This window comes from Bufo gargarizans, chromosome 6, assembly GCF_014858855.1.
Source record: "Bufo gargarizans isolate SCDJY-AF-19 chromosome 6, ASM1485885v1, whole genome shotgun sequence".
Taxonomy (NCBI): Eukaryota; Metazoa; Chordata; class Amphibia; order Anura; family Bufonidae; genus Bufo; species Bufo gargarizans.
The window spans coordinates 312694817-312720643 of record NC_058085.1 but is presented as its reverse complement, the minus strand read 5'-3'; the positions used below and the strand labels follow the sequence as shown (position 1 = coordinate 312720643).

Genomic DNA, 25827 nt, shown 5'->3' with positions numbered 1-25827 from the left:
CAAAATGTCATAAAGAACCAGCTCCAATTGTGTCCTCTTCTGCTCTGGCACATTCAGCACATGCAGAGATAGAGGAAGCAGAACACAATGTGGCACAAAAGACAATGCAGCTGGAGAAGTGGTCACGTGGGTCAGCCATATGATGACCATCATCTTGAGTGCTCTGGACTCATTTACAGACCAAAACCACTGGCAGCCTGAACTAGGAGTACTGCAGTAAGAAATGAGGGTTGCTTAGGGTTTTCCCACACATCAGTTAATAGCATTCTAGGGTTTTTCATCAGAAAGTGGCCAACATCTTAAGTGTGTACAATCATATAAAGTAGTTATTCTTATAGTATATTCAGGGGTGTGTGGAATTCCTATCGCCCGACGCCCGGGACATGCAGTTCCGGGCGCCAGGCAGGTAGTTTGTGCAGGCAGCTTAGCCCTGCGGGCAAGTAGCAGGGCTAGGGTTGCGCCGTGTTTTCCTCTAATACACAGCCCGGTGCAGCAAGTACGGGCTGCTTACCGCAGTGTTATCAGCGCTCCTGTGCAGGCCGGAAGTCGGGCGCCACGGGCCGGAAGTCAGCTCCCAGCGGAGGCACACGTTAGTCAGCGGCTGTAGTAGGAGCTCCTGACATGGTGGCAGCCCGTGCCGTGATAGATAGCCCAGCAGGTAGTGTGTGTGGTGACTGCTCTGGGTCAGCTATGCTCTGCTGTCAGGCTGCCGCTCTGCTTCTTCTCCCTGGCATTGAAGTGTCAATAGGAGTGCTGCCAGGTTCCAACTTCCAGCCACTCACCCTCCATGAATAGGGGGGGGGACTGCCCCAGTATGGCATGTACATTAAAGGGATTCACTGGCCCAGTATGGCATGTACATTAAAGGGATTCACTGGCCCAGTATGGCATGTACATTAAAGGGATTCACTGGCCCAGTATGGCATGTACATTAAAGGGATTCACTGGCCCAGTATGGCATGTACATTAAAGGGATTCACTGGCCCAGTATGGCATGTACATTAAAGGGATTCACTGGCCCAGTATGGCATGTACATTAAAGGGATTCACTGGCCCAGTATGGCATGTACATTAAAGGGATTCACTGGCCCAGTATGGCATGTACATTAAAGGGATTCACTGGCCCAGTATGGCATGTACATTAAAGGGATTCACTGGCCCAGTATGGCATGTACATTAAAGGGATTCACTGGCCCAGTATGGCATGTACATTAAAGGGATTCACTGGCCCAGTATGGCATGTACATTAAAGGGATTCACTGGCCCAGTATGGCATGTACATTAAAGGGATTCACTGGCCCAGTATGGCATGTACATTAAAGGGATTCACTGCCCCAGTATGGCATGTACATTAAAGGGATTCACTGCCCCAGTATGGCATGTATATTAAAGGGATTCACTTAAATATGGTTTTGATTTAAAATTACTTTTTGTATCAGGACACGTAGATTGTCATGAGGGACAAGTAGATTGAGACCCCACTTTAGTCCTTCGACAAGTAGTTTTTTAAAAAATTTCCACGCCCCTGATATTGTTTCCATAATCCAAAGGATATCCCGCTAATGCAGGGGTCAGCAATCTGCGGCACTCCAGGTGTTGTGAAAATAGGATTTTTTGTGCTTACCTGTAAAATCCTTTTCCCGATGAGTTCATTGGGAAACACAGAAGACCATGGGTATAGCTGTTGCCACTAGGAGGCCACAGTAAACAAAAAAGTGTTATCTCCTCCTCTCAGCTTTACCCCTCCTGCAGACACTGAGCTAATCAGTTTGCACGAAATCAGTAAGAGCAGCCAGGAGAAGCCAACAAAAAACTATAAAAAGGAAGAAAACTAGAGATGGGTCAGAATCAAGAACCGAAGGGACCCATCAAGGAGAGCCAGTAATGTACTTGGGTGGGAGCTGTGTCCCCCAATGAACTCAGCGAGAAAAGGATTTTGCAGGCAAGCACAAAAAATCCTATTTTCTCGCTCTTATCATTGGGGTGGACACAGAAGACCATGGGATGTTAAAGAGCAGTACCATGGGGAGGGAACAAGAACAGAACGAATCCAAGGCCGGTCATAAGGCCCCGCACAGAAATGCGGGGGAAGGACACACCAGGAACCCTGAAAAGGGACAGGAAGAACCATTCCCAGGAAGGCCAGTCAGAGAGAGGCTGAATACGCAGAGGCGTATTCACAAAACAGAATATTCACAAAATGGACGAGAATGAAAACAAGTCAAACACCAGAAACAAACAGAGCGACTGCCGAAGATTCAGGAGAGAGAAACATAGCCTGGATCCAGAAGACTTCTAAGGAAGTCATACCCATGCATCAGAACCGCAGGAAAAAAAAACACCCTAGAGTCATCAACAATCCCAACATGGCGTGAGAAGAAAAAAAAAAAATGAACCACTCAGTGGAATACTGATTGGAAGAAGACAAACTGAAAATGGCAACTGGATCTCAAATGCCAGAGAAGTGCAGATATGACAAAACTTGCCCCCCATGGGGGGGGGGGGGGGGAGAGAAGTAGGGGTGCCAGAAGGCAAAGGCCCCAAACACCATACCAGGCTGTCAGAAGAAAAGAACACTCCAGCGGGACCATGAGAAACAAGTGAGGGCTAGAGAACCTGGATGTCAGGCATGAAAATGGCCCACAAGAAAGAATTCTTGAAGGAGTGAAGAAACCCAATGGAAACAAGGCAGTGGAACCGACCAAAAGCCCACAAAAAATTTGGGAGTAACCTGGTAGGAGAAGAGTGTCCTCCAGGATCAAAAATGTCCCCTTCAGACCTACGACCAAGGGTCTGCTTCATAAGAGTGGTCTCCAAGAAGAACATCAATGTGGTAAGCAGAGGCATGTAGAGGAGGACCTTAAACTTCAGAACCAGAGGAGAGAAGCAGTCAGATACTTCACGGAAGGCTGCCTGAGCTGGTAGACCCAAGCGGAAGCTGAAGAATAAAATAAAATATCTAGGCCAAAGGGACAAAAATATGAAGGTTGTGTAAACCCATCAGACACTGTCGACCGCCACTGCGGAACAACTCCACCTAAAGAAGAAGAGAATGGGGTTATCAGAGGAATGGACAAAACGGTCAGAAAGGAACCAGAGATGGTATAAAGGGGGGGGATGACGTGATGACGTAATGGACGTCGCGCTCCCGGCTTTCCCCGCTGCTCAGCTACACCGCTGCCGCCTCGATTATGCTGGCGTCTCTGTGCCGAATCCTCCATCCACCCTCTCTGTGACTGGGAACGGGTGATCAGCGTTGTTGAACCGCGGCGCTGTTATCGACTGCTGGTTCGGATGTGGGGGCTGCCTCCGGTTCCTGCTCTTTGTCCAAGCCTGCATGCTGCTGCTTGTTGATTCTGCCATTCCCGATTCTGCGCTCCTGCCTCCTTTATCGCCCACCATGTCGCTGTGAACAGTTTCTTGTCTGGAGGTTCTTTTTTCCTTTACCCCCGTGGACTGTGCCTCCGGCTCCTGCCTGAACTGCTACCCCCCCTTTGGTGCCGTGAGTAACCTCTGTGTCCCCCCCCTATTTGTGTTCCCCCCACCTAATGGATTGTTGGAGAAGATGATAAGCTGATAAGCTTCTCTTCTTTAGTGACTAACCTCCTCACGATTGCTGACTCCAACTAACCTTGAACGGAGTTTGACATAATTGCACATGACTGCACATGATTACAAGAAAGTGAACTCTAAAGTTTAAAGTATAAGGTGGAGAGGGGGAAAAAAAAAATAATAATAAGAGGGGAAAGAGTATAAAGAAGAGTGGACACAAAAAAAAAAAAAAAAAAAAAAAAAGAAGAGAAGAGAAACAGAATTAAGAAGAAGGCACTATAAAAAAAAAAAAAAAAAAAGGGAAAGGGGGATAAGGAAAAAGGAAAAAGGAAAAAAAAAAAAAGAAAAAGTAAAGTAAAAAAAAAAAAAAAAAGAGAAAGAAGGAGAGCAAAGAAGAAAAGATATATATTTAAAGGAGAGAAGGAGGTGGAATAAGGGGGAAAAAAACAAAAAAACAAAAACAAATAAATACTCCAAAAAAATAAATAAAAATAAAAATAAATATTTAAAAAAAAAGGAATAAAGAGGAATAAGCTATGGGCCCAAAAGCCTTTAGGCGTTCGACTGATCTATCAGGTCAGAAACATGGGTCCAAAACTGCTGAACCAACAAAATTGGACCAGTTTCTGAAGTCCCCAAGGGTCAATACGAGGGGTGGACAAAAGGAGTTTTTGGAAAAAATAAAAATATGAATCAGAGGTAACAGACCTAGAAATACAAAAAGGCGCTAGATACCCTGAAGAGGAAGATGGAATAATGGGGGAAGCAATCCCTAATGATAACTCTTCACCGCTGGAAGAAATACTCCTAGCGGTTAAACAGAACGGGGACCTAATACAGGTGGTTACAACCCAACTTGGATTTATTCAAGTTGATGTGGGACTAATAAAAGATGAATTGTCCAAAATACGAGACAGAGTCAACACCCTTGAAAGTTCTGTCACCCTAATACAGAAGGAATCCAAAAAAATAAATACGGAAGATAGGTCACGAAGATACAATGTGAGAATAATAGGGATCCCAGAGGGTGAGGAAGAAAAAAAATCCAACCGAATTTGTACAGAAATTAATTCTTGAGAACTTTGGTAAAGAGTCATTCTCTCCTCTTTTTATGATTGAAAGAGCCCATCGGGTCCCAGGAGGAAAACCAATTCCAGGGAGACAACCTCGGTCAATCCTTGCTAAGCTACTGACTACAGGGGACAGAGATGTCCTCCTGAGAAGGGCGAGGGAATCCTCACCGGTTCTGTATAATGGGATTAGACTGGCCTTTTTTCCTGATTTTTCGAAAGAAATACAAGAAAAGAGACGTACATTTATGACTGTTAAAAAGAAGCTAAGAGAAAGGGATATTAAATATTCTCTTATATTCCCGGCCAAATTGCGGATTGTTTTTGAAGATAAAATCTTTTTTTTTGATACCTCAGAAGAAGCCACGGATTGGCTAGAGCGAAACAATCGATGACTCAATTGGGTTACGATCGGGCGGGAATAATTAGTATTATAAGGGGCTTATACCCCCAAAAAAAATAGTTTTCTTTGCTTCTTAATCGCGGTGTGGGGGTGGCTGAGTGGGGGGAGGGTTGAGGGTTGGTCATAGGAAAGAAATCTACTACAATATGTGGTGGATTGCATGTGGGAGGGGGGTGAGGGGCGGGTGGGGTTGGGTTGTGGTGCGTCAAAGTGGGCATGGTTCCCCGTTTCTCAGTTTGCTATTTTCTTTTTTTTTCCTTCACTTGTTTTTTCCTTTTTCCCCTCTCTCCTGATCTTCCACTTAACCATTGTAGATGACGATGATTAGAATTTTTTCTTGGAATGTACGTGGTTTGGGGGAAAGAGGTAAGAGACAAGCGGTTTTTGACCTGACTCAGGCCCATTTACCAGCAATAGTATGCCTGCTAGAGACCCATCTTACTGAGGAGACCACTAGGGTGGTCGACAGGGGATGGGCTGTGCACACGTATCATTCTACCCTCTCCAACTACTCGAGAGGTGTTACGGTTTTGATACATAGACTTATTGATTTCGTTTGTGAGGCATCCTCTGTCGACCAACAGGGGAGATTTATTTTTCTATATTGCAGGTTAGGGGGAGAGTTATGCATTCTGGCCTTTGTTTATATCCCTCCGCCATTTTCTCTTTTGGTTCTTAATTCCCTTCTATTATTTATGGATAGATGGCCAGAATGTCCAACATTGATTATTGGCGATTTTAACTGTGTCATCGACCCTCTATGTGACAGGGTCTCTATGACTGTTAGGAGTGACAGCCCGGTCCAGGGGTCTCCCCTCGCACGGTTTTGCCTGGAGGCTGGATTTGAGGACGCTTGGGAGTTTCTGGGACAGGGGAAAAGGGTTTTTTCATGCTTTAGTAAAGCAGGCAAATCACTGTCCAGAATAGACCTGGTACTGATAAATAGCAAATATGTGAAATTGATAAAACGAATGAAATATGAAACAAGGTCAATATCTGATCACTCCCCGTTAGTATTTGAACTATGCTTGTCTCAGGAAAGATATACACCAAAACCTCCCTTTAGACTAAACCCTTACTGGCTATCAGTCATAAAGACACATGAAATAATTCGAAATGAAATAGGCCGATTCTGGGATATTAATTATGGCTCAGCAAAAATTCAAGTGGTATGGGATACCTTTAAGGCGTACATGAGGGGATTGATGGTTAGTAATATTACGAATCTTAGAAGAGAATATGGAAAAAAACAGAAAAATTTAGAAAAACATGTAATGTCAGCGACTGAATCCTTCCATATAAATAAGACGGAGAATAATAGGGAAAATATGCAAAAAGCCACACAAATATATGCTAATTTTTTACTGGATAAAGCTCAACAGAATCTCTTCTTTAAAGGGCAAAAATACTTTACAGAGTCTGGGCGACCCGGTAAGCTCCTCTCTAGAGTAATCTCCAATCAACAACCCAAAAAACATATAGACAAGGTTCGAGTGAGGGATGGTAGGATAGTTACTGGACAGGGTCCGGTGGAGAAGGCCTTTTTTGATTATTTTCTTGATCTGTATAAGGCTGATTCTAATATTACAGACGATAAGATAGATTTATATCTAGATAGGATCAACTTTTCAACTATCACTGAGACGCAAAAGAAAGCATTAGAATTGGAGGTCTCAATTCAGGAACTTGAGGGAGCTATTAAATTATGTTCAGCCAATTCTACTCCTGATTCAGACGGCCTTCCATATGAACTATATAGTAAATATGGGGACTGTATTTTTCCTAGATTACTGGAGGTTTTTACTGAATCAATGGAGGATGGGATGTTGCCAGATTCAATGATGGAGGCTACAGTGATACTAATTCCAAAAAAAGGCAAGGACCCTCTAGATTTAGAATCTTATAGACCAATCTCACTGCTTAATGCAGATGTAAAGCTTTTGGCGAGGGTCCTTGCTACAAGGCTTTCTGGGGTTATCTCCTCCATAGTCCATCCGGATCAGAGCGGTTTTATTAAAAACAAGGGTACACATCATAATTTACATCGGCTATTTTCTAATATCCAGGCCCCTGGGGGGACCGCCCGCTCCATCCTGTCATTGGATGCCTCTAAGGCCTTTGACAGGGTGGAGTGGCGTTTTCTCTGGAGGGTTCTTGTTAGGATGGGCTTTGGAGAGAGGTTTATACGCACTCTTAAGTTGTTGTATGGATCTCCAAGGGCTAAATTGAGTCTTAATGGAATCTTGAGTGGTAGTATCGAGCTAAACAGAGGCACCCGTCAGGGTTGCCCATTATCTCCCTTATTATTTGATATATATATCGAACCCCTTGCGATGGCCATCAGGCAGGACGATAAGGTCAAAGGATTTGGTACGTTAGGAACACAAGACCGTATCTCATATGCAGATGATATTCTGTTTTTTATAGATCATACGGAAACCACTCTCCCTAGGATTATTCAAATGGTTAAATTATTTGGTGAGGTGTCTGGTCTTCTTATAAACTGGGCTAAGACCAGCTTGCTCCCAATAGACCCCCTGCCACAGAAAGAAGTTCCTGCTACACGGTTGGATATTGTTGATACTTTTCAATATTTGGGTTTGACTATATCGCCTCGGGTCGAAAATTTTGTAGAACTCAATCTGATCCCCATAATGGTAAAGATCAGAGCTAAAATAGGAATCTGGTTGAAACTTCCCCTATGTAGAGCTGATCGAGTTTCACTAGTTAAAATGGTGATACTACCACAATTTCTTTATGTGCTCAGGAATACACCTATTTGGATACAAGATAAACATTTTAAACTTATGGAGAGACTAATTAATGATCTAATATGGGGAAGAAAGCGAGTTCGAATTAAGCTGGAGTACCTGTATAGATCAGTGGAGTGCGGGGGTTTAAATCTCCCCTATTTTAAGGGGTACTTTATTGCAGCCCAGCTACTGAGATGCTACGAATCAGAGCATAGCGCACTTCTGGGGAAGTTGGTAACTAGCCACGCTCATAATAATATTTTTTCCTTGTTGGAATCTGGCCTATTGAAGAGTTATGAGCAAGGCTATAGAGAGACTATAAAACTACTCCTTAAGGTGTGGGCTACAACTAGGACATGGTTGAAGGTTAAGGGTTCACTCACATTTACGCCTCTTTGGCATAATTTGTATTTACAAAGGCTGGATGAAATTGCAGCCGACACATTTTGGCAGAAAAATAAAATTTTATATAATTTCACAGGTAGTTAAAGATAGAGAAATTAAACCCTATACAGAAATGACACAAAATATAAAAAATCTTTCATGGTTTAGGTATTTCCAATTGCGTTCTGTATTATCAAGTTTGGATGATAAGCGGATGTTGGATATAGATAATTTATCCTTTTTGAATGATTGGGTAGGGGGTACACTTTCTAGAATAAAAATTTCAAATATATATAAGTTATTACTTAAGGTACGGTTTAGTGATATACACTCACCAGGACAAAAATTGTGGGAGGTGGATTGTCCGAATTTACAAATAGAAGGGTGGGAGAATATTTTTGGGAATTTAACTTCACTATCCCAGAACTTTAACCATGTTCTAATACAATTTTATATCTGCCACAGATTATATATTACTCCATTGTGGATGAACAAATGTGGGTTAAGAGACACGTCCAACTGTCCCAAATGTGATACTGTTGGAGCAGATTTCCTCCATATGATATGGACCTGTCCAGAACTTATAAACTACTGGAATGGTATCAATAACTGTATTATGTGTAAACTAAAAATTCGAATTCCTTTTGAACCACAAGTATTTGTTCTTAATGATCTCTCCAAACTAAAAAATCATAACCATCAAAAGATTTTTTTGAGCAGAATATTGATGCTGGCTAGAGTTTTGATCAGCCGGACCTGGTTTGCCCGATCCACTCCAGACATAAACACATGGATAAATTTAATTGATAAAGTAAAGAACTATGAAAAAATTCTATATAGACGGAGGGAAAACGAATACCAATGGAGTAGGATATGGGGTGGTTGGAGGTTTGGTTAGCTGAGATCAAGTTGTTTCATATATAGGGGTCCTACTTTGACGCACCACAAATTGGGAGGGAGGGAGGGGAGGGTTTTCTTTTCTTTTCTATAAATACTATGAAAAGATGCGCGGAATATATTTATATATAACTATTTGGGTCACTAAGAATTGAGAGATTGTAAAAAAATTCTTTTTTTATTGTAAATGTTTTGTAGTTTTCCCAATAAAAAAAAAAAAAAAAAAAAAAAAAAAAAAAGAGATGGTATAAATACTGTGTCAGGAAGGGAGTGTGGACACCGAACGCCACAAAGTCTTAGAAAAATAAACGGTAACAGAACCAATATAACTCGCGCAGGCAGGGGGGCATACAGAAAGGGGGCATACAAGAACCCAATGGTTATTAAAAAACTGGCTGTGCAGGCAGAAACAGTATGTGGGGGAAGTGCAACTACTCACCATGCGGAAGGGGAGTGTAGAAGACTACCCAGCAAGGGGAGCAATGATGACAACTCACATATGTAAACCAAATAAGTGCATACCGAAACTCCACAAGGAGGGAAAGCTGATGCAGTCACCATAGCAGATTGTAGAGGCAATGCACTACACGTAAAGGGAACAAGGAGATAACGAGATTTTTGTCAACTCACCTGTAAAATCTCTCTCACTTAGTTCATTGTGGGACATAGGAACTAACAGCCGTCTGCACTAATGACCAACACTCTAACCCTCAGCATAGAGCACAGTACTTCTGAGGCAAGAGTTAAGCAGAAGGCAGGGGCAGAGCTATTGGGCAGCTGGTGGGGCGAAAACATGGGAGCGAAATTTTCGCACTCTGACAGTACAGTTCCTGCCACCGAAACACTCCTGCGACCTACTAGGCCACAGAGCCGGGGCCTGGAGTGCAGGCGGAGCCGACTGGAAGAACTTCTGGTTGGGACGGCAATGCAGGGAGGGAACAGGAATGCAAATGGGGAACAAAGGAGGTTGGGAACGGGCGTACCGATGCCCTGAGGAAAAAAGCAGCAGCCGCCCAAGGAGACATGCGACTGCCGGAATGCATCGCAGGGCCTGGAGGTGGGACCGAGGGCTGGGCCGGTGAGTCACCAGATACAAGGAAAAAGGCCAAAAGGTTAGGGGGGGGAAACATATTCCTGTGTTTTCTTAGAGAACTCAGTAGAAGGGGGGCAGGGCTCAGGTATAGGGGGTAGGCAATATACTTACCTAGACGGTTTCTGCCCACCCCGAGTCCAGCAGTGTCACCTTCCTCAGTGTGCTGCCTCTGGGGAGGGCAGCTACACCGGCAACAGGGGGACTTCCAGAAGTAGGAGACAAGGTGACACTGTTGGTGGCAGGTAACAGTCTTCCAGAGGTGGGGAATGAGCAGCGCTCTTAAGAACCCACTGGTCTCCCCCCTCAAGTGTGGGAAAAACAGGTGGTTAGAGTCCGCCTGTAGCCCGAACCTGATAAAATAAAATAAAAAAAATAAAAATAAAAAAAAAATGAAAAAACTTTGGCAGACCTGCAGAAAAAAAATGTCTACCTCCTACGGACACCAAGTTAAAGCTGATTAGCTCAGTGTCTGCAGAAGGGTTATAGCTGAGAGGAGGGAGAGCTAGGTGTCGCCTCCTAGTGGCAGCAGCCATACCCATGGTCTTCTGTGTCCCCTAATGATACGAGCGAGAAACTACATCTCCCATCGTGCACACTTGCTTGGCTGTTCTCTAAACTCCCACAGAAGTGAAAGGAGCATGCTGGGAGTTGTAGTTTCACAACAGCTGGAGTGCAGGAGGTTGCCGATCCCTGCGCTAATGCTTGAGAACTCACAACGAGAGACACACCCACACACACAGGCGCTCACCTTTACAATTTCTAGGTCTCCAGCTTTTGCAGCCTCCAGCAGCTGGCGATCTGCATCTGTATTACTGAACGACAAGCCTTCTGGTAAAGAGGGACATTATGTTAACGTAAAGTAACCACAATTAAAAATGAGAAAACCTAAAGTGAATCTGTCAGATGATTTCCATACCTGAGAGTGGGAGATGATAGAGGGAAAGACTGAGGGATATATAGGTTCATATGATTTGGAGTAGGATTTGAGAGTAAAAGGCAGAAACTATCCTGACCGAGCTCCTAGGAGAGACAATGAAAGGCCTGATATTTCCACCCACAAGGGAAGATTGACAGGTTGTCCTGCATCGGTGTCTGTACAGAAGGTCGGGAGCAGGGTAATCAGGGCATACTGTCTTTCAAAGGAGTCCCGTCAGGATCTACTCTCAAATCCTGCTCCAAATCACAAAAACCTATATATCACACAGCTTCTCTTCTCTCCCGCCATCATCGGCAGCTCTCAGATAGGACAGCAGAGATCATCTGACAAGTTCAGTTTCTGGGATAGGGAGTACTGAGATATGAAACCTGTACCTTGGAGGAGTTGCTGAACGCTCTCATTCCCCATTTGAAGGGCGGTGAAACTCTGTAGTGATACAATTGCTGGATCACATCCTGAGTTCAAGAGAATTCGGCAGGTGTGTAAATGGCCACAATGTGCCGCACGATGGAGGCATGTCTGCCCCAAATTGTCCAATGCATTTATCTATTGTAGGAGGGGGGAAAAAAAAGTTGGACGCAAATCTCAAAAGTAATCCTTAGACGCACACGTGAGAGGTCAGTGAATTCTCACCATGTACTATGTCACCTCTAAGGAGCCTATTTAACTACTGTACTCTATGAGCAGTTTAAGATCAGTAAATATATCTGTGCGCTCACCTCCCGCTCCCACTCGGTGCAGCCAGAAACCGGCTGCGTTATGCAAACCAGATGGAGTACAGAGATAAATTACTGAGCTGAAGTCGGCGCAGCAGTACTGTTCATGCAGTGCTCTAGGCAACAGTGCGGGTCCGAGGACCCTCTATATTCAATACAGACAAGCTTTCCAACGGGCAAAATTCCTACCTTTGCCTCATGTTTCAGCAGCACCTCCACAACATCATTGTGGCCCTTCTCTGCTGCAACGTGGAGTGGCGTCAAAAAGCTTTTGTTGGCAAAAAGAACAAAAATTAGAATTTGTAAATGATTAAGGGCTCCATGTACATAGAAATGCTGCGAGGAATAAGACTTACTCTTTGGTCTTTTCATTGACATTTGCCCCTTTCCTAAGAAGCAGCTCACACACTTGTTTCCTCTTGGGGTATGGAGAAGATGCAGCAAAATGCTAGAAGACATAAAACACATGAAGAATATGTAACTCCCTTAGAAGTTTGCTTTCCATTGTTTTTGAGCTGGTTAGAAACTTCTAATAATTTTAAGCAGCATGCACAAAACAGTGCCGAAATAGTTTTTTCCTTCTTAGCCGAGTCAATAACAGACACAAATGTGTGATTATAGGTTTCCTAGTACTCGTGACTTTTTTAATGGGGTTATCCGAGAGTATAAAATGTCCTGCCCCCATATGCCGGGCCCCGCTGCTGCTTCTCCCCGTGTACAGGGGGGTTGGGTGGAACTAGAGCAGCCAATGGCAGGCGGGGACGAGCCTTCCTAGCATCACGGGACCAGGAGCAGGGTAAGTATATTCAATGTGGGGGGACATTTTTATACTCTCGAAAAACCCCTTTAAAAGGGAACCTGTCACGTTGTACATGGTGGTTGAGCTGCAGATATCATGTAGGAGGAGCTGAGCAGATTGATATATGGATTTATGGGAAAAACGAGATTTTTGTGAACTCACCTGTAAAATCTCTTTCTCGCGTAGTTCATTGGGGGACACAGACCGTGGGTATAGCTGCTTGCTGCCACTAGGAGGCGACACTAGGCTAAGAAGTGATAACTCCTTCCCTGCAGGCTATACCCCCTCCAGCCTGGAGAGAGCATATCAGTTTGTGCCCAAGCAATAGGAGTAGGAGAAAAAATCAATAAGGAAAATACAGTAAACAACCCATAACTGACAAACATCAGTCGGAATGCACCAGAACTGAGGACCATACTGGCCCACCAACCGCCAATATGTGCGGCAAACAGAACACTGGGTGGGAGCTGTGTCCCCCAATGAACTACGCGAGAAAGAGATTTTACAGGTGAGTTCACAAAAATCTCGTTTTCTCGCTAGTATCATTGGGGGACACAGACCGTGGGACGTCCTAAAGCAGTCCACGGGGAGGGAAACAAATCACACGCCCCTGGAGGAAAAAATGCCCTCGAGGATGCGTCATCCGCTGCCGCCTGCAAAATCTTGCTGCCTGGAGCAGCAACAGTTGATGTCTAGAAAAGCCCCCCGAAAAACTCGGCGAACTTGCCGGAAGACCAAGACGCTGCCGTCCAGAAGCGATGTCTGGAGTAGATGAACCCGAGAAATGACGACCGCTGGTCGGCCAGGCCATCACTCCGCTAGGAAGCAACCGACAGGCAGACATCCCAGGAAAAAAAGCATCCCGTTGGAAGACGCCAGCTATGACAAGGACCTCCAAGAAAATCAGGCAGAAAACCCATACAGCGGAACGCGCCAGGTATGGACCAGCAAATCTCCGAGGCCAAAATAGATGGCTGATGGAGAGCCCGCCCTCAAAATACGAGGGAGAAAGAAGAGAAAACCATGTCCGAGATGACCCGGAAAGCGGCGACCTTCCGCCAGAATGAAAATTCTGGTGGAGCACTGCCTGATGCAAATGACAAAGGACAAATGGACGTACAATAAGAAGAAGAAGAAGTCCCAGAGGGGGGGGCTTGTTTGTTCCTGAAACGCCTCCAGCGATCTACCGATCGTCGGGGCGAAGCCGGTTGTTGACCACAACTGTGGAAGCGGAACCAAAATCCAGGTCCGCAGGACCCTCCTCTGGTTAAAGAAACCGGTAATTGAAAAACCCCATAATTTACATATATTGACTTCCGGGCAGAGACCAAGATAAGAGAATACTCTCCATGGAAAAAAATAGATCCCGGATTCCATAGCTATACAACCCATTGCCACCGGTCGAGGAGACCGAAGGGAAATGTGGTCAGAAATCCAGCTAGAGGAAGGACAGGAAGAAAAATAGGGGTGTTCCGTTCAAGGAACGAAATCCCCACCAGTGGTGACAAGGTGTGACAGTCACCCACTCAGCCTGGCTTGGGGGGACCGTAGTCCACCCCTGGAAGGAGCAGAGAAAGGAATGACCACCATCGCTTGATGTGACACAGAAGTAATCCTAACTGAAGGAAGGAATCACTGTAGTGGTCGATGAGTGCCACAGGGACTAAGCTACCCAGTCGAGCGCGCCCAATTAAGGTGCTGATAGCTATGGCATTGATGCCAGTGCCAAACCCGAGTTGACGACACAAGAACAATAGTTGTCAGAGCAACGGACAGTCAACAGCAATGAAGACCATTAAGAGGTCAGGGCAAGCCCATTGCCATCAGGGACTGGCACTTTACAGATCTCCTGGTAATGAAATACACCCCTGAGGAGGAGCCCATACAAAGGAAGCCGCCAGAGTAACGCAAAGGCCACACTCCAGCTGAGGAGGAGGCCACCCCGTACAGGATACCAATCCCAAAGTCAGAAGAAACTGCCGTCTGAGGAAGGAACTGTGCATTAGGAATGTCAGTAGGAACCCTAGCATGTAGTGGAGATGTAAATACCCCTTGTACAGTAATATCTACAGCCTGCTCCTCCCAGCGTAAAACTGAGGAAGAGGCCTAAGGACACCCAGAAGTAGCATGGAACCAAGCTATCCCAGTCAACCAGAGCCATCCTGAGGCATTCCATCTAAAAAAGGGGGCAAAACCAGAGCAACCGCCGAAGCAGTGTTAGGGTAGAACCCCTATCTGAGGGGGCTGACCCACTGCCATGAGTTCGATCTCCGGCCCTTGTGAAAACTACCCTTGCTTTCTTGTCAGAAGTGGGATCTGAACACACGCCTCCATTTGGAGACCCGAACACCCCACACACGGAAGAGATTAACTCTTGAGTCCGGCACATTAGACCACTCGGCCATCCTGACTTAGAGAACACGCTGTAGTAATCCATGCAGAATGCCAGCCAAACACCCTCACCTAATGAGGAAGAGTGGTGGCCCAGAATGCAGAGTCAGTGAAACCTTGGGCTCGCTGGGTCGTAAACCCAACATTTGAATAATGGCGTGCATCCACACGCTGTAGAGGACCAATTTCTGACCGACCTGAACGGTGGAGGCCCATAGGGGTGGGAATCTAGGGCACCTGAAGAGTTGCTGAGCGACTCCCCTAAGAGAACAAGGACGACCTATCTGCGCCAACAACCAGTACCAGAAGAGACGGGAGGATACAGTATGGGAGCAGTCCCAGTATCCATATACCTCTAGATGAAGAGTACCAGGCACCAATGGCAACGACTGTTGCCGCGGCCCACCCGTGAAAGAAGCCAAGGCATCTAGTGCGCAGGCTTAGTTGAATTAAAGCATGCATAGATGCTCAGTGATTTCCTGTTAGATGTAGAAAGGGGTAATGCCGCGACTGTTGAATAGTATTCAGTGGTAGAGCAATCCTCCGTCAAGGAAGGGAGATTATCAGAACCGCATCCAACGGTAGTGTAATAACCCCCTCCATGGAGGGGGTAACACGTACTGTAAGCACTACCCTCAATGGAAGTGCAACCACTCCACCTATGAAGGGGAGAAAAATATATAGGGAGTACTGTATCCTGAGTTAGCGCAAGTACCTAACCTATGGCAGGGGGTAATGCACCCAGTAGGAATTGACCCCAATGGCAGAGAAGTACACCCCTATGGAAGAGGATAATGCATATGAATAGTCCCGTTCCCGGTGGGTAGAGAACTCCTCCACCTAAGCAAGGTGGTAATACTTACAGCAAACATTGCCACCCGCGATAAAGCCATAACGCCTCCTATGAGAGAGGCTAATGCGTAACGCCAGTACTGTACCCAGTGGAACAGCAATCCGTCAACAACCGAAAGGGGAGACGCGAATGGCTGGCACTGACCAGAGCAAGTGCAGTCAGTCCACCTGTGGAATGAGGGAATACAAAGGGAAAGTACTGTATCCAGTAGCAATGCAAATGCCGCCTAAGGAAGGGGCAATGCAGACAATCAGTACTGCCGGTAGCATGGATGCAGTCTAGAAGATTCACAGAGTCCGCAGAACTGTTCCCTGTTCCCTCAGAACCAACCCCTGTCAGAAGGGAGGGTTCTGAATATCACCCTAATGAGGAAGGGTGGAGGTGCGGAGGAGACCGAGGAGGAAGTGTCCTGCTCGTGCGCAGCTCTACCTCTGAGCATTGAGTCATGGCAGTTGCAGGCTGTGACGGCGGCGATATAACCATCAAAACACCCAGGAGGTGGAATCGGCATCCCTACCTGACCGCTCACAGGATTGTGTGGGCGGCACTCAATCAACCCTACAATCCAGGAGGGTGGATTGGGAACTGCCAGAGGTCCTCCATTGGATTGCGAATGTGGATTAACAACCAAATGACCCAAGAGGGGTGGATTGGGAATCCAGCAGCTGTGCTCCCCTGGCTTTGTGCAGGTGGAGCATTATAAACCAAACGGCCCCGTAGGGTGGATTGGGAATCCTGCAGATGTGCTCCCCCGGATCCGTGCAGGTGGAGCATTATCAACCAAACGGCCCCGTAGGGCGGATTGGGAATCCTGCAGATGTGCTCCCCCGGATCCGTGCAGGTGGAGCATTATCACCAAACGGCCCCGTAGGGCGGATTGGGAATCCAGCAGATGTGTTCCCCCGGATCCGTGCAGGTGGAGCATTATCAACCAAACGGCCCCGTAGGGCGGATTGGGAATCCTTAGATGTGCTCCCCTGGATTTGTGCAGGTGGAGCATTATCAACCAAACGGCCCCGTAGGGCGGATTGGGAATCCTTCAGATGCGTTCCCCTGTATTTTTGTAGGTGGAGTATTATCAACCAACCGGCCCCAGCGGGCGGATTGGGGATCCGTCAGATGTGCTCCCCTGTATTTGTCCAGGTGGAGCATTATCAACCAAACGGCCTCAGCGGGCGGATTGGGAAACCATCAGATGTGCTCCCCTGTATTTGTGCAGGTGGAGTATTATCAACCAAACAGCCCAGCGGGCGGATTGGGAATCCTTCAGATGTGCTCCCCTGTATTTGTGCAGGTGGAGTATTATCAACCAAACGGCCTCAGCGGGCGGATTGGGAAACCTTCAGATGTGCTCCCCTGTATCTGTGCAGGTGGGGCATTATAAACCAAACGGCCCGTATGACGGATTGGGAATCCCTCAGATGTGTTCCGCTGGGTCTCACATGTGGTGGCCTATACACCAGACGACCCAGAAGGGTGGTCTGGGAATTCTTCATGTGTGCATTCTCACCAAACAGCCCCGGAGGGCGGATTGGGAAACTGTGAGCAATCCTCCCCTGTCCAATAGATATCCCACCACCAGGGTGGACATGCCGGCAGGAAGGGGTTAGGGTTAACTTCCTAATCTAAGGTAATTGGCCTGCAGAAGGGGACTCCGGATAATGCAGTGCCGGCTGCAAACAAACGACTTGCCACAAAGGGTTAACCCAGATCAGAGGACCGGAGGCGGAGCTCAGCGGGCACCTGGGGGAGGAGCGACAGCTAGTCGGGGAGAATCCGCGCCAAAAGGACGAACCCGCCCCCTCCATAACTGGAATGAAAGTTGCGGCCTAGTAGGCCGCAAAGCCGGGATATAAAGTTCGGCGCACAGCCGACCGGGGGTACTGCCGGCCGGTTACCACAGCGGGGCCTGGAGAGCAACCGCCGATGTCTGCCCACTGATCTGGAGGGGGTGTGTCCCCTCTCGCTGCGGGAACCCATCCCTTGCCGCTAAAGGCTGCCCGGGCTGAGTCCCGGTAGGCCCGAAGAGGAGCCGGGGCCTAAATTTTAGCGCCGGCCGAACGAATAGCCGGCCGGGAAGTGGAGTGACCGGAGAGGCGCTCTGCAAGCGCCCTGGCCGAACGCCGGCCGCGGGAGCTCACCCCGCAGGCCGTACAACTGGACCAGTGCCGGCTGCCGGACGGAATCTGATGAGAACCCAGGCCCCCCGTATGGACAGAAGCCCAAACCTACATTGGGGCCTGAGGTAATGTGGGGCCCTCACCAGGAATGGCCCACCTGAGGAAAAAGGTCCTCCATCTATGATGAGGTGACCGGGGGGAAGGGGGAGGGCCGAGGTACTTACCCAATGCGGACTACTCACCCCATCTTCATCCTCTTCCCTTCACCCTTACTCAGAGTACCAGCAGGGTCACCTCTTCAGCCGCTGGCACACAAAGTGGCAGGAGACTGGAAAGGCGGAGGGTCTCACCGGATTCAGGTGACCCCTTGGCTGGCGGGAAGCAGGGGAGCTGGGCTGCCCTGGTCCACTTCCGTTTCTTGGGGAGGGCGAGCGGTGAGGGATTCCGACACCGGCCTTGCTCCCGGGGTAGACAGAGTGGCTAGGCGACTCTGTTTCCCCAAACCTAAAAGAGGAAAAAGATAAAATAATAAAAGTAAGCCGCCCTGCAAAAGCAGGGAGGTCTGCCTCCTACGACACTAAGCTAAAAACTGATATGCTCTCTCCAGGCTGGAGGGGGTATAGCCTGCAGGGGAGGAGTTATCACTTCTTAGCCTAGTGTCGCCTCCTAGTGGCAGCAAGCAGCTATACCCACGGTCTATGTCCCCCAATGATACTAGCGAGAAACTTGTATTTCATACATTTCAATTCCTGCTCATTCTGGGCCTTGAAGTCAGGGAGTCGGTCCTATCACTGTATACAGAGAGAGCTGTCAATCACTGATAGGACCGCCTGCTGGACTTCACAGCCCAGAATGAGACGGAATTTTAATGTATAAATGACAAGTTTTACTGAATCTTTTCCCATAAATTATATAACAATCTGCTCAGCTCCTTCTGCTCTATAACATGATATCTGCAGCTGATACATGATGTTAAATGTGAAAGGTTTCCTTTAAATTATGGATTCACTTTTTTCCCCCTTTTTAAAAAAATAAATAAAAATAAAATTCTCCATACAGGGCAAGAGTGTGGATGCATGAAAGCTAAAATCAGTGCGCACAGTCATAGGGCAAAGCTACAATCTAATAAAAATAAAAATATGCAGTTTAAATTATTATTTAGGTCTGGTGGGGAGAGATGTCCTCCTTGGCTTGGGCATAACACAAGTTCATTTCCCCCAGTCCAACCAGCGTTCACATAATTATCACTGGGACACTGGTTGTTTCCACATGGAAAGTCCTTCCTACTTTTGCACATGCTGCAAGTATTCCGGGTGCAGAGCACATAATCAGTAATAACTGAACAGACTTTTAAAGCTTCAGTGAAAACAAATGATAGTAAATTTACTGATTTATAATTATAATGGGACTCCAGTTGTCTGTTTAGTAATAATCATTATGTGTAAGAGTCAGACAAATAATACATTATTCAGAAGATGAAATATACAACATACAAATTTAAAATATAAATTAAAGCCCATCTGTCAGCAGATTTGTACCTAGGACACTGTCTGGCCTGTTACATGTCCGCTTGAAGGCATCTGTGTTGGTCCCATGTTCATATGTGCCCGCAGTGCTGAGATAAATGGTTTAATATATGCAAATTAGCCTCTAGGAGCAACAGGGGCGTTGCTGTTACACCCAGAGGCCCTGCTCTCTGTAAGTACCACGCCCCCTCAACTTTGACAGGTGCAGTGCAGAGAGAGCTGAGCCTCTAGGTGTAATGACAACGCCCCCGTTGCTCCTAGAGGCTCATTTGCATATATTAAACCATAATTTTCCTCAGCACTGTTGGCACATATGACCATGGGACCAACACAGACGTCTTCAGCTGCCAAGTGCACATGTAACAGGTCCGCCAGTGTCATAGGTACAGATCTGCTGACAGATGCGTTTTAACTAAATGTAACTTCTTAAAAAATAAAATGTGGGCTGTCTCCCAAGAATTCCTTTTCTGGAACACTTAAGTTGCTATTTTATGGAAAACACGATGATGATAAGCCTGTTTTCCCTGGAGTCTTGTTTTACTGGGAAGTGGGGTCAGACAGACGACCTGTGAATAGCTCACTGTAGAAAAATGTTGAATCTGTGTTTTTTCATTCTACGGTCTCTGACATACATTGATTTTCCAGGCTAGCAGAGGCGATGTGGAATTCTCCCATGAGAAAGTTATATTAAAAAAAAAAAAAAAAAAAAGAAGTGCAATGAAGGTGCTTTAAGGGAAACATTTAACTACTTGTCAGCATTTGCAAACATTAGAAACCTTTTGCTCCTTATCGGTCTCAAGTGCAATTGTCTGTATTATCTATGTACACCCCTTTTCACATGTACAGTGCCATGGGATGATTGGCGCTTTAATAATAGAGAATAATTACTGTATATAAAATCTAAACTATTAACAAAATATTCCGAAAAGCTGCAACTGATAGTAGTTTCCTTTCCTTCATAAAGTCCTATTCACATCATGACCGGAAGATCCTTTCCCCTGCCTGTCTTTAGATTAAAGGGAGACATATTCTCTAATAGTTCCTTAGGGAACATTTCCCCTCTCACTTGTCAAGATGCTCTTTTTGATCTAAAATGTCACATGAGGGAATGGATCCCCTGGATGCTATAAAGAGCTTCTCCATCTGTACACTTTTACCAGTGTTCTCGCTCGCATAGCCTTTGAAGAGCAGATTGAAACCACCCTTCACCATCTCTTACTGCTGCATTAATATTCTTGCTCAATACATTTAGGTGAAATGACTTATTTAAAGGGGTTTTATGGTACTTAAAAAGTACCTTTAAAGTTTTTTTTTTTTTTTTTTTTTAAACCTACTACCTTATAAAGTAGTCCGCCTGCTGCAGGTGACCAACCATTTTTTTTTTTCTGATAGACCCCTCCATTGCACCGCTATGCCCCTCTTTGCTTTCTAGCGCCACATATGCTAATTAGGACCATCGGTACAGGGAGGAGGAGACCTCAGCTCTCCTCAGTGGGAGTCTACTTCTCCCTGGCTGAGGAGAGCTGAGGTCTCCTCCTCCCGGTACCGATGGTCCTAATTAACATATGTGTTGCCGGAAAGCAAAGAGGCATAGCGGCACAATGGAGGGGGTCTATCTGGAAAAAAACAAAACAAAGGTAGCAGGTTTAAAAAAAATAAAAATAAAACAAGAAAATTCGTCTTTAATAAGTGATAACATATCCTTAGGATAGATCATCAATATCAGAGTGGCAGGGATTCAACTCCTGGGCCCCCAACAAATCATCGGTTTTAACTCACGACAGCTACTGGAACTATAAAGCACTATAGACTGTCCGTGCCTGGTTACTGCAGTGCTGCTCCCACCCGACCTATAAAGACCCTAGAAAATGACTTACAGAATGGTAAATGCATACACCTCGGGAAGTGCATATAATTTATTTCAATACATTTCCATTTGGACAATTACCAGTGCAGTCTCATGAGTCTGAGGATGTTTAAAATTGACTATTTCCAGTGAGAGATGTTTCTTAATGCGAGCGACATCTGCTTCCCTTGCGGCCAGAAGCAATGAATGACCTTTAAATTCATCTAGAAAGAATGTAACATCAAATAGATTAGATAACACAAAACTGCAAGCACTGGGACATTTTTTCATGTGTCCCATCAAATGGAAACACATCTGCGCCCCCTTTAAATGGAAATTATTGGCATCAAACCGTTCCTTCTCAATAGTTGCCTGACCGTGAGCAGAGGCGAGTAGCAATCATCTCTGGTGTATGAGGACACCCTCCTCCCCCAAAAGAGGGTCTCTGGGCAGCAGATCTGTGTTTTCCCAGAACGATCTACTGCTCAGAAATGACGACTCTGGATGGGTGATCAGTGGCGCCTTCACACAATAATTCTTGGAATGCTCCTTCCCGTTAATTGCCCCAATCATTGGTCTGTGTACAGGGGCCTTTGATGCAGTTGTAAACTCATTCTAACCTCAGGTATAAGGTTGGTTCACATCACATTTTTCCCATCCGTTTAATGCTCCATTTAACATTTACAAACATATACGTCAAACGAATGCCTTGGACTGATGCCATACAGTGTCATCCATTCACCATAGAGTTTTATTGTAGAAAAAAAAATAAGGGATAAGTATACTTTTTTAACGGACTATGCAGGATACAAGAACGTGGCGTGCTGCGTTTTTGTATCCTTTCTTTTTCTAACGTATACGTCAAACGGAGGCTTAAACCCTGATGTGAACCCACCCTAAGCTATAGTCTGCTAACCACCTAACAGAAATGGCACTCCCAAATGTCAGTACTCACATGCTAATCGCTCCTTTAGCTGTGGTGTAGGTGCCAGATCAATGGCACTTTTGTTGTGACAGTTGAGCATGTGGGGATCTGCTCCATAACTCAGCAGGAGGGAACACACCTCCACACGGTTCTTAGAGGCAGCTTCATGAAGAGGGGTAAATTGCCAAAGGTCCATTGCGTTAACACAGGCACCATGCTGTAAGGCAAGAAAGTCTAAATTACAAGTGTATCTTCTAGTAATCATGGTCAAGGCTTTATTGAAAGTCTTCAGTCTCCAGGAAATGCCTGCTCATCGCTCAGCGGCTGAGGCTTGTCACCACTGTGGTCCATGACCCTCTAAGCACGCATCTCCTGTTGTCTACTCCTTGGTCCCATCTGGACACACGCAGGAAAGAGCAGCAGGGGCAGGTAAGTGTCAGGACACCAGCCATGGGGGATGGTTTGGATAAGTAATCTTAAATTTTTCTTATACCCATTCTAAGCGTATATAAAAAATGTCATTCTGCTGACAACAGCCCTAACCTTCATACCAAGGAACAAGCTAATTAATATTACTTAAGGGGTTCAGAGCTGAACCCAGACATATCCCCATATTCACCCCTCCCGGCATTCCATGCTCCAATGCTCGCCCTTGTTTTTATTCTCACACTGCTAGGCGGAGGCTTCCACCTAGCAGTGTCCCCGGTGACGTCACCGGCTCTGATGGGCGGGCTTTAGTACTGCCATAGCCGTTTTACAGATCTCCAACAAAATACCTTTGCCCTACACATTTTAGCGCAAATGCTCCGATGCTCATATCAGGGGGGCTGGAGGGGTGAAGATGGGGAAATGAAGAGCTGAACCCGGAGAACCCCTTTAAAGAGTTAAAAAAAAAAAAAAAAAAAAAAAAAAAGGTAGCTGGTATGGGAAGGTGTTAAAGAGAGTCTGTCACCACCTTTTTCCATTATAAACGGCTCCCAGTGCCCTGTAGAGGACATTGACTGTATCCCAGACGTACCTTAGTTGATGTATTGATCTTTGTCTGACCTAATAAAAGATCTTTATTCCAATATACAAATGAGCTGAAGAGAACCCAACGGGCATTACCTTTGGGCATAGGAGGCCAGCCACTTCCATTAGAATGGAGGCCTGATCCTGACATCTTCACCTTCTCTAGACCTACCCCCACTTCTGATGTCACAAACCCTGCGCTGAAAATCCAGTGCAGGCGCATATCGCCCATCTGTTTGCGCCTGCATTGGGGTCATCAACTGTGGCGTACATGCGACGGAAGAGTTGATGACGCCAATGCCACAGAGGGAAGCAGGTGGCACAGCTACAATGGGTGATATGCACCTGCGTGAGATTTCAAGCACTGGGTTTCTAACATCAGAAGTGGAGAGAGGTGTAGGGAAGATGAAGAGGAGAGGAGCAGGCCTCCATTCTAATGGAAGTGGCTGGGCTCCAATGCCCATGGGTATTGTCCCTTGGGTTCTTTTCAGCTCATCTGCATATCGGGAAACAAAGATCAATAGATCAACAAAAAGGTACGTCTGGGGTACAGTAAATGTCATCTACAGGGCACCAGGAGCCGTTTATAATGGAAAAAGGTGGTGACAGACTCCCTTTAACACAGTAAAAAGTTATACTCACAGTTTCAAACGCCCTCCGCTCTATGCCACTGCTCCAATCCTACATGGCTGCAGCGGTGACGTGCTGTATACGCCAGTGATTCGCTGCAATAATCAAGTGCCGTAAACTGGACATGATCTCTGCAGCCAAGTACATGACTTGATATATAAAAGGAGGACCGCTTGAGAAAGAAATTAGTGTAAAGAGATGAGATGCTCACCTGAAACGGTTGGCCGTGCAACTTAGTATGAACCAGCACGGGCCGCGGCTCACTCAGTGACGGTCAGAGAAGTGACCTCACTTACAATCCAGGAACACAGCGAAAAAGAAGTGGCGCTGCTCGTCTCGGTGGAACGTTCCGCCAATTCACTGTGTTCCTGGATTCATGGCAGCAGCCCAGGGAGGATTGGAGCAGTAGCACTGGAGACGAGGGGATTCTGTGAGTAGAAATACTAATCACTATTTTAACGCTGTCCTGCCTTTTTTTCTTTAAACTCTGACAACCACTTTAATGTTTAATGTTCTGTTGAACGGGCCAAACAGTAAATTGAATCAGTTACCTTAACAAGAAGCTCTGTCACTTCAAAGTGGCCGTACGAACAAGCGTTGTGAAGAGGCACCAAATCTCTAAAGAGTGGGAAAATAAGGAATGGGGTCAATATACAGCAAGAAACCCAATGAAATGCACACGATTCTGAATAATGCAGGGCAGAGCCGCGTACCGCGATCTACCTTAATGTAGAAGTTGCTCAGATACATACCACAATCTCCTCCGTATAACTATGACCTACTCCTTTGTAAAGTAAGAGTTAAACCGCAACCATTGTATAATGAGCAGAAATACAGCAGATGGTGAAATGTGCTGCACTGTCCATTCCCCGGAGGAACATCACACACTTACAGCTGACCTAAATATACGCTTCTCACAGGAATAAACGGAGTTCCCTGTATAATCGGCATGGCAAATAACCACAATACACTGCGGTGTAGTGAACTCTGTGTGTCACTGCTGAAGCCAGTCATTGGCTGCAGCAGTGCATGAGACCCCCCAACTGGGCGGGAGCTGACAGACAGTGACCAGTGAAGAGAGCCAAGAAGCCCGAATGGCGGAGAGCAAGAGAGTATGACATTTTCCACAGGTACAACGTACAGCTGGACAATTTTTTTTTAATTCTTCGTTTGTTTACGGTAAACGATAAATAAATCAAGTATTAAAGGGGTTGCCTGGGAATACATGCCAGCAACCTGCCTACCCTACTTAAAGGATAACACTTACCTGCTCCCCACCGGTTTTGCAAAGTGTTTTGCAAAGGCTCCCATTTCTCCACCTTCCGGTCCAGGGTTTGTTTTCTTCCTCCCCTGCATGGTCACTTGGATCCACTGCAACCAATCCCTGGCTTCTGCGCTGATGTGTCTTGTTCACAGATCACTGCTGAAGCCAGCGGTTGGCTGAAGAGGAGCACGTGACCATGCCGAGGAGGAAGAAAAACCTTAGACCGGAAGATAAAGATGAAGGAGCAAGAGGGGAGCAGGTACGTACGATCCTTTAAGTAGGGGAGGTAGATTGCTGATACCTGTTAGAAATTATGCATTCCTGGACAAACCCTTTAAAGGGCTTTTGTCACCTCACTAAAGTATTTTTTTTTGGGGGGGGGGCTGGGGCTAGTTAAATTCCTTATACTGCAATATATGAAAATATAATGATGTTACTTACTTTCCTTCAGCAGTTTCTTCTAAAAATGAACTTTTATAATATGTGAATTAGGTCTCTACCAGCAAGTAGGGCGTCTACTTGCTGGTAGCCGCCGCAAAAAAACGCCCCCTCGTCCTGTTGATTGACAGGGCCGGCCGGAGGAGGAGATCGCGGCTGCCCCTGTCAATGTATTAGATGACAGCGTTATGTTAGTGTCATCTAATACATTCCAGAACT

General features: G+C 46.1%; 1 protein-coding gene across 3 annotated transcripts in view; it reads right to left on the bottom strand.

Moving 5' to 3' along the window:
* The window catches only part of TNKS2 (tankyrase 2), a 90091-nt gene that overhangs the window by 42650 nt on the left and 21614 nt on the right, over positions 1-25827 (bottom strand). For 2 of the 3 annotated variants that reach the window (XM_044299276.1, XM_044299279.1), the window contains exons 7-13: positions 24458-24524; positions 22296-22482; positions 21443-21564; positions 12162-12253; positions 11995-12073; positions 11464-11635; positions 10901-10980 (exon numbers count right to left, since the gene is read on the bottom strand). In XM_044299276.1, the coding sequence (XP_044155211.1) occupies positions 10901-10980; positions 11464-11635; positions 11995-12073; positions 12162-12253; positions 21443-21564; positions 22296-22482; positions 24458-24524 (799 nt within the window). The remainder of the gene's footprint in view (positions 1-10900; positions 10981-11463; positions 11636-11994; positions 12074-12161; positions 12254-21442; positions 21565-22295; positions 22483-24457; positions 24525-25827) is intronic. The other variant, XM_044299277.1, reaches the window with a different exon arrangement.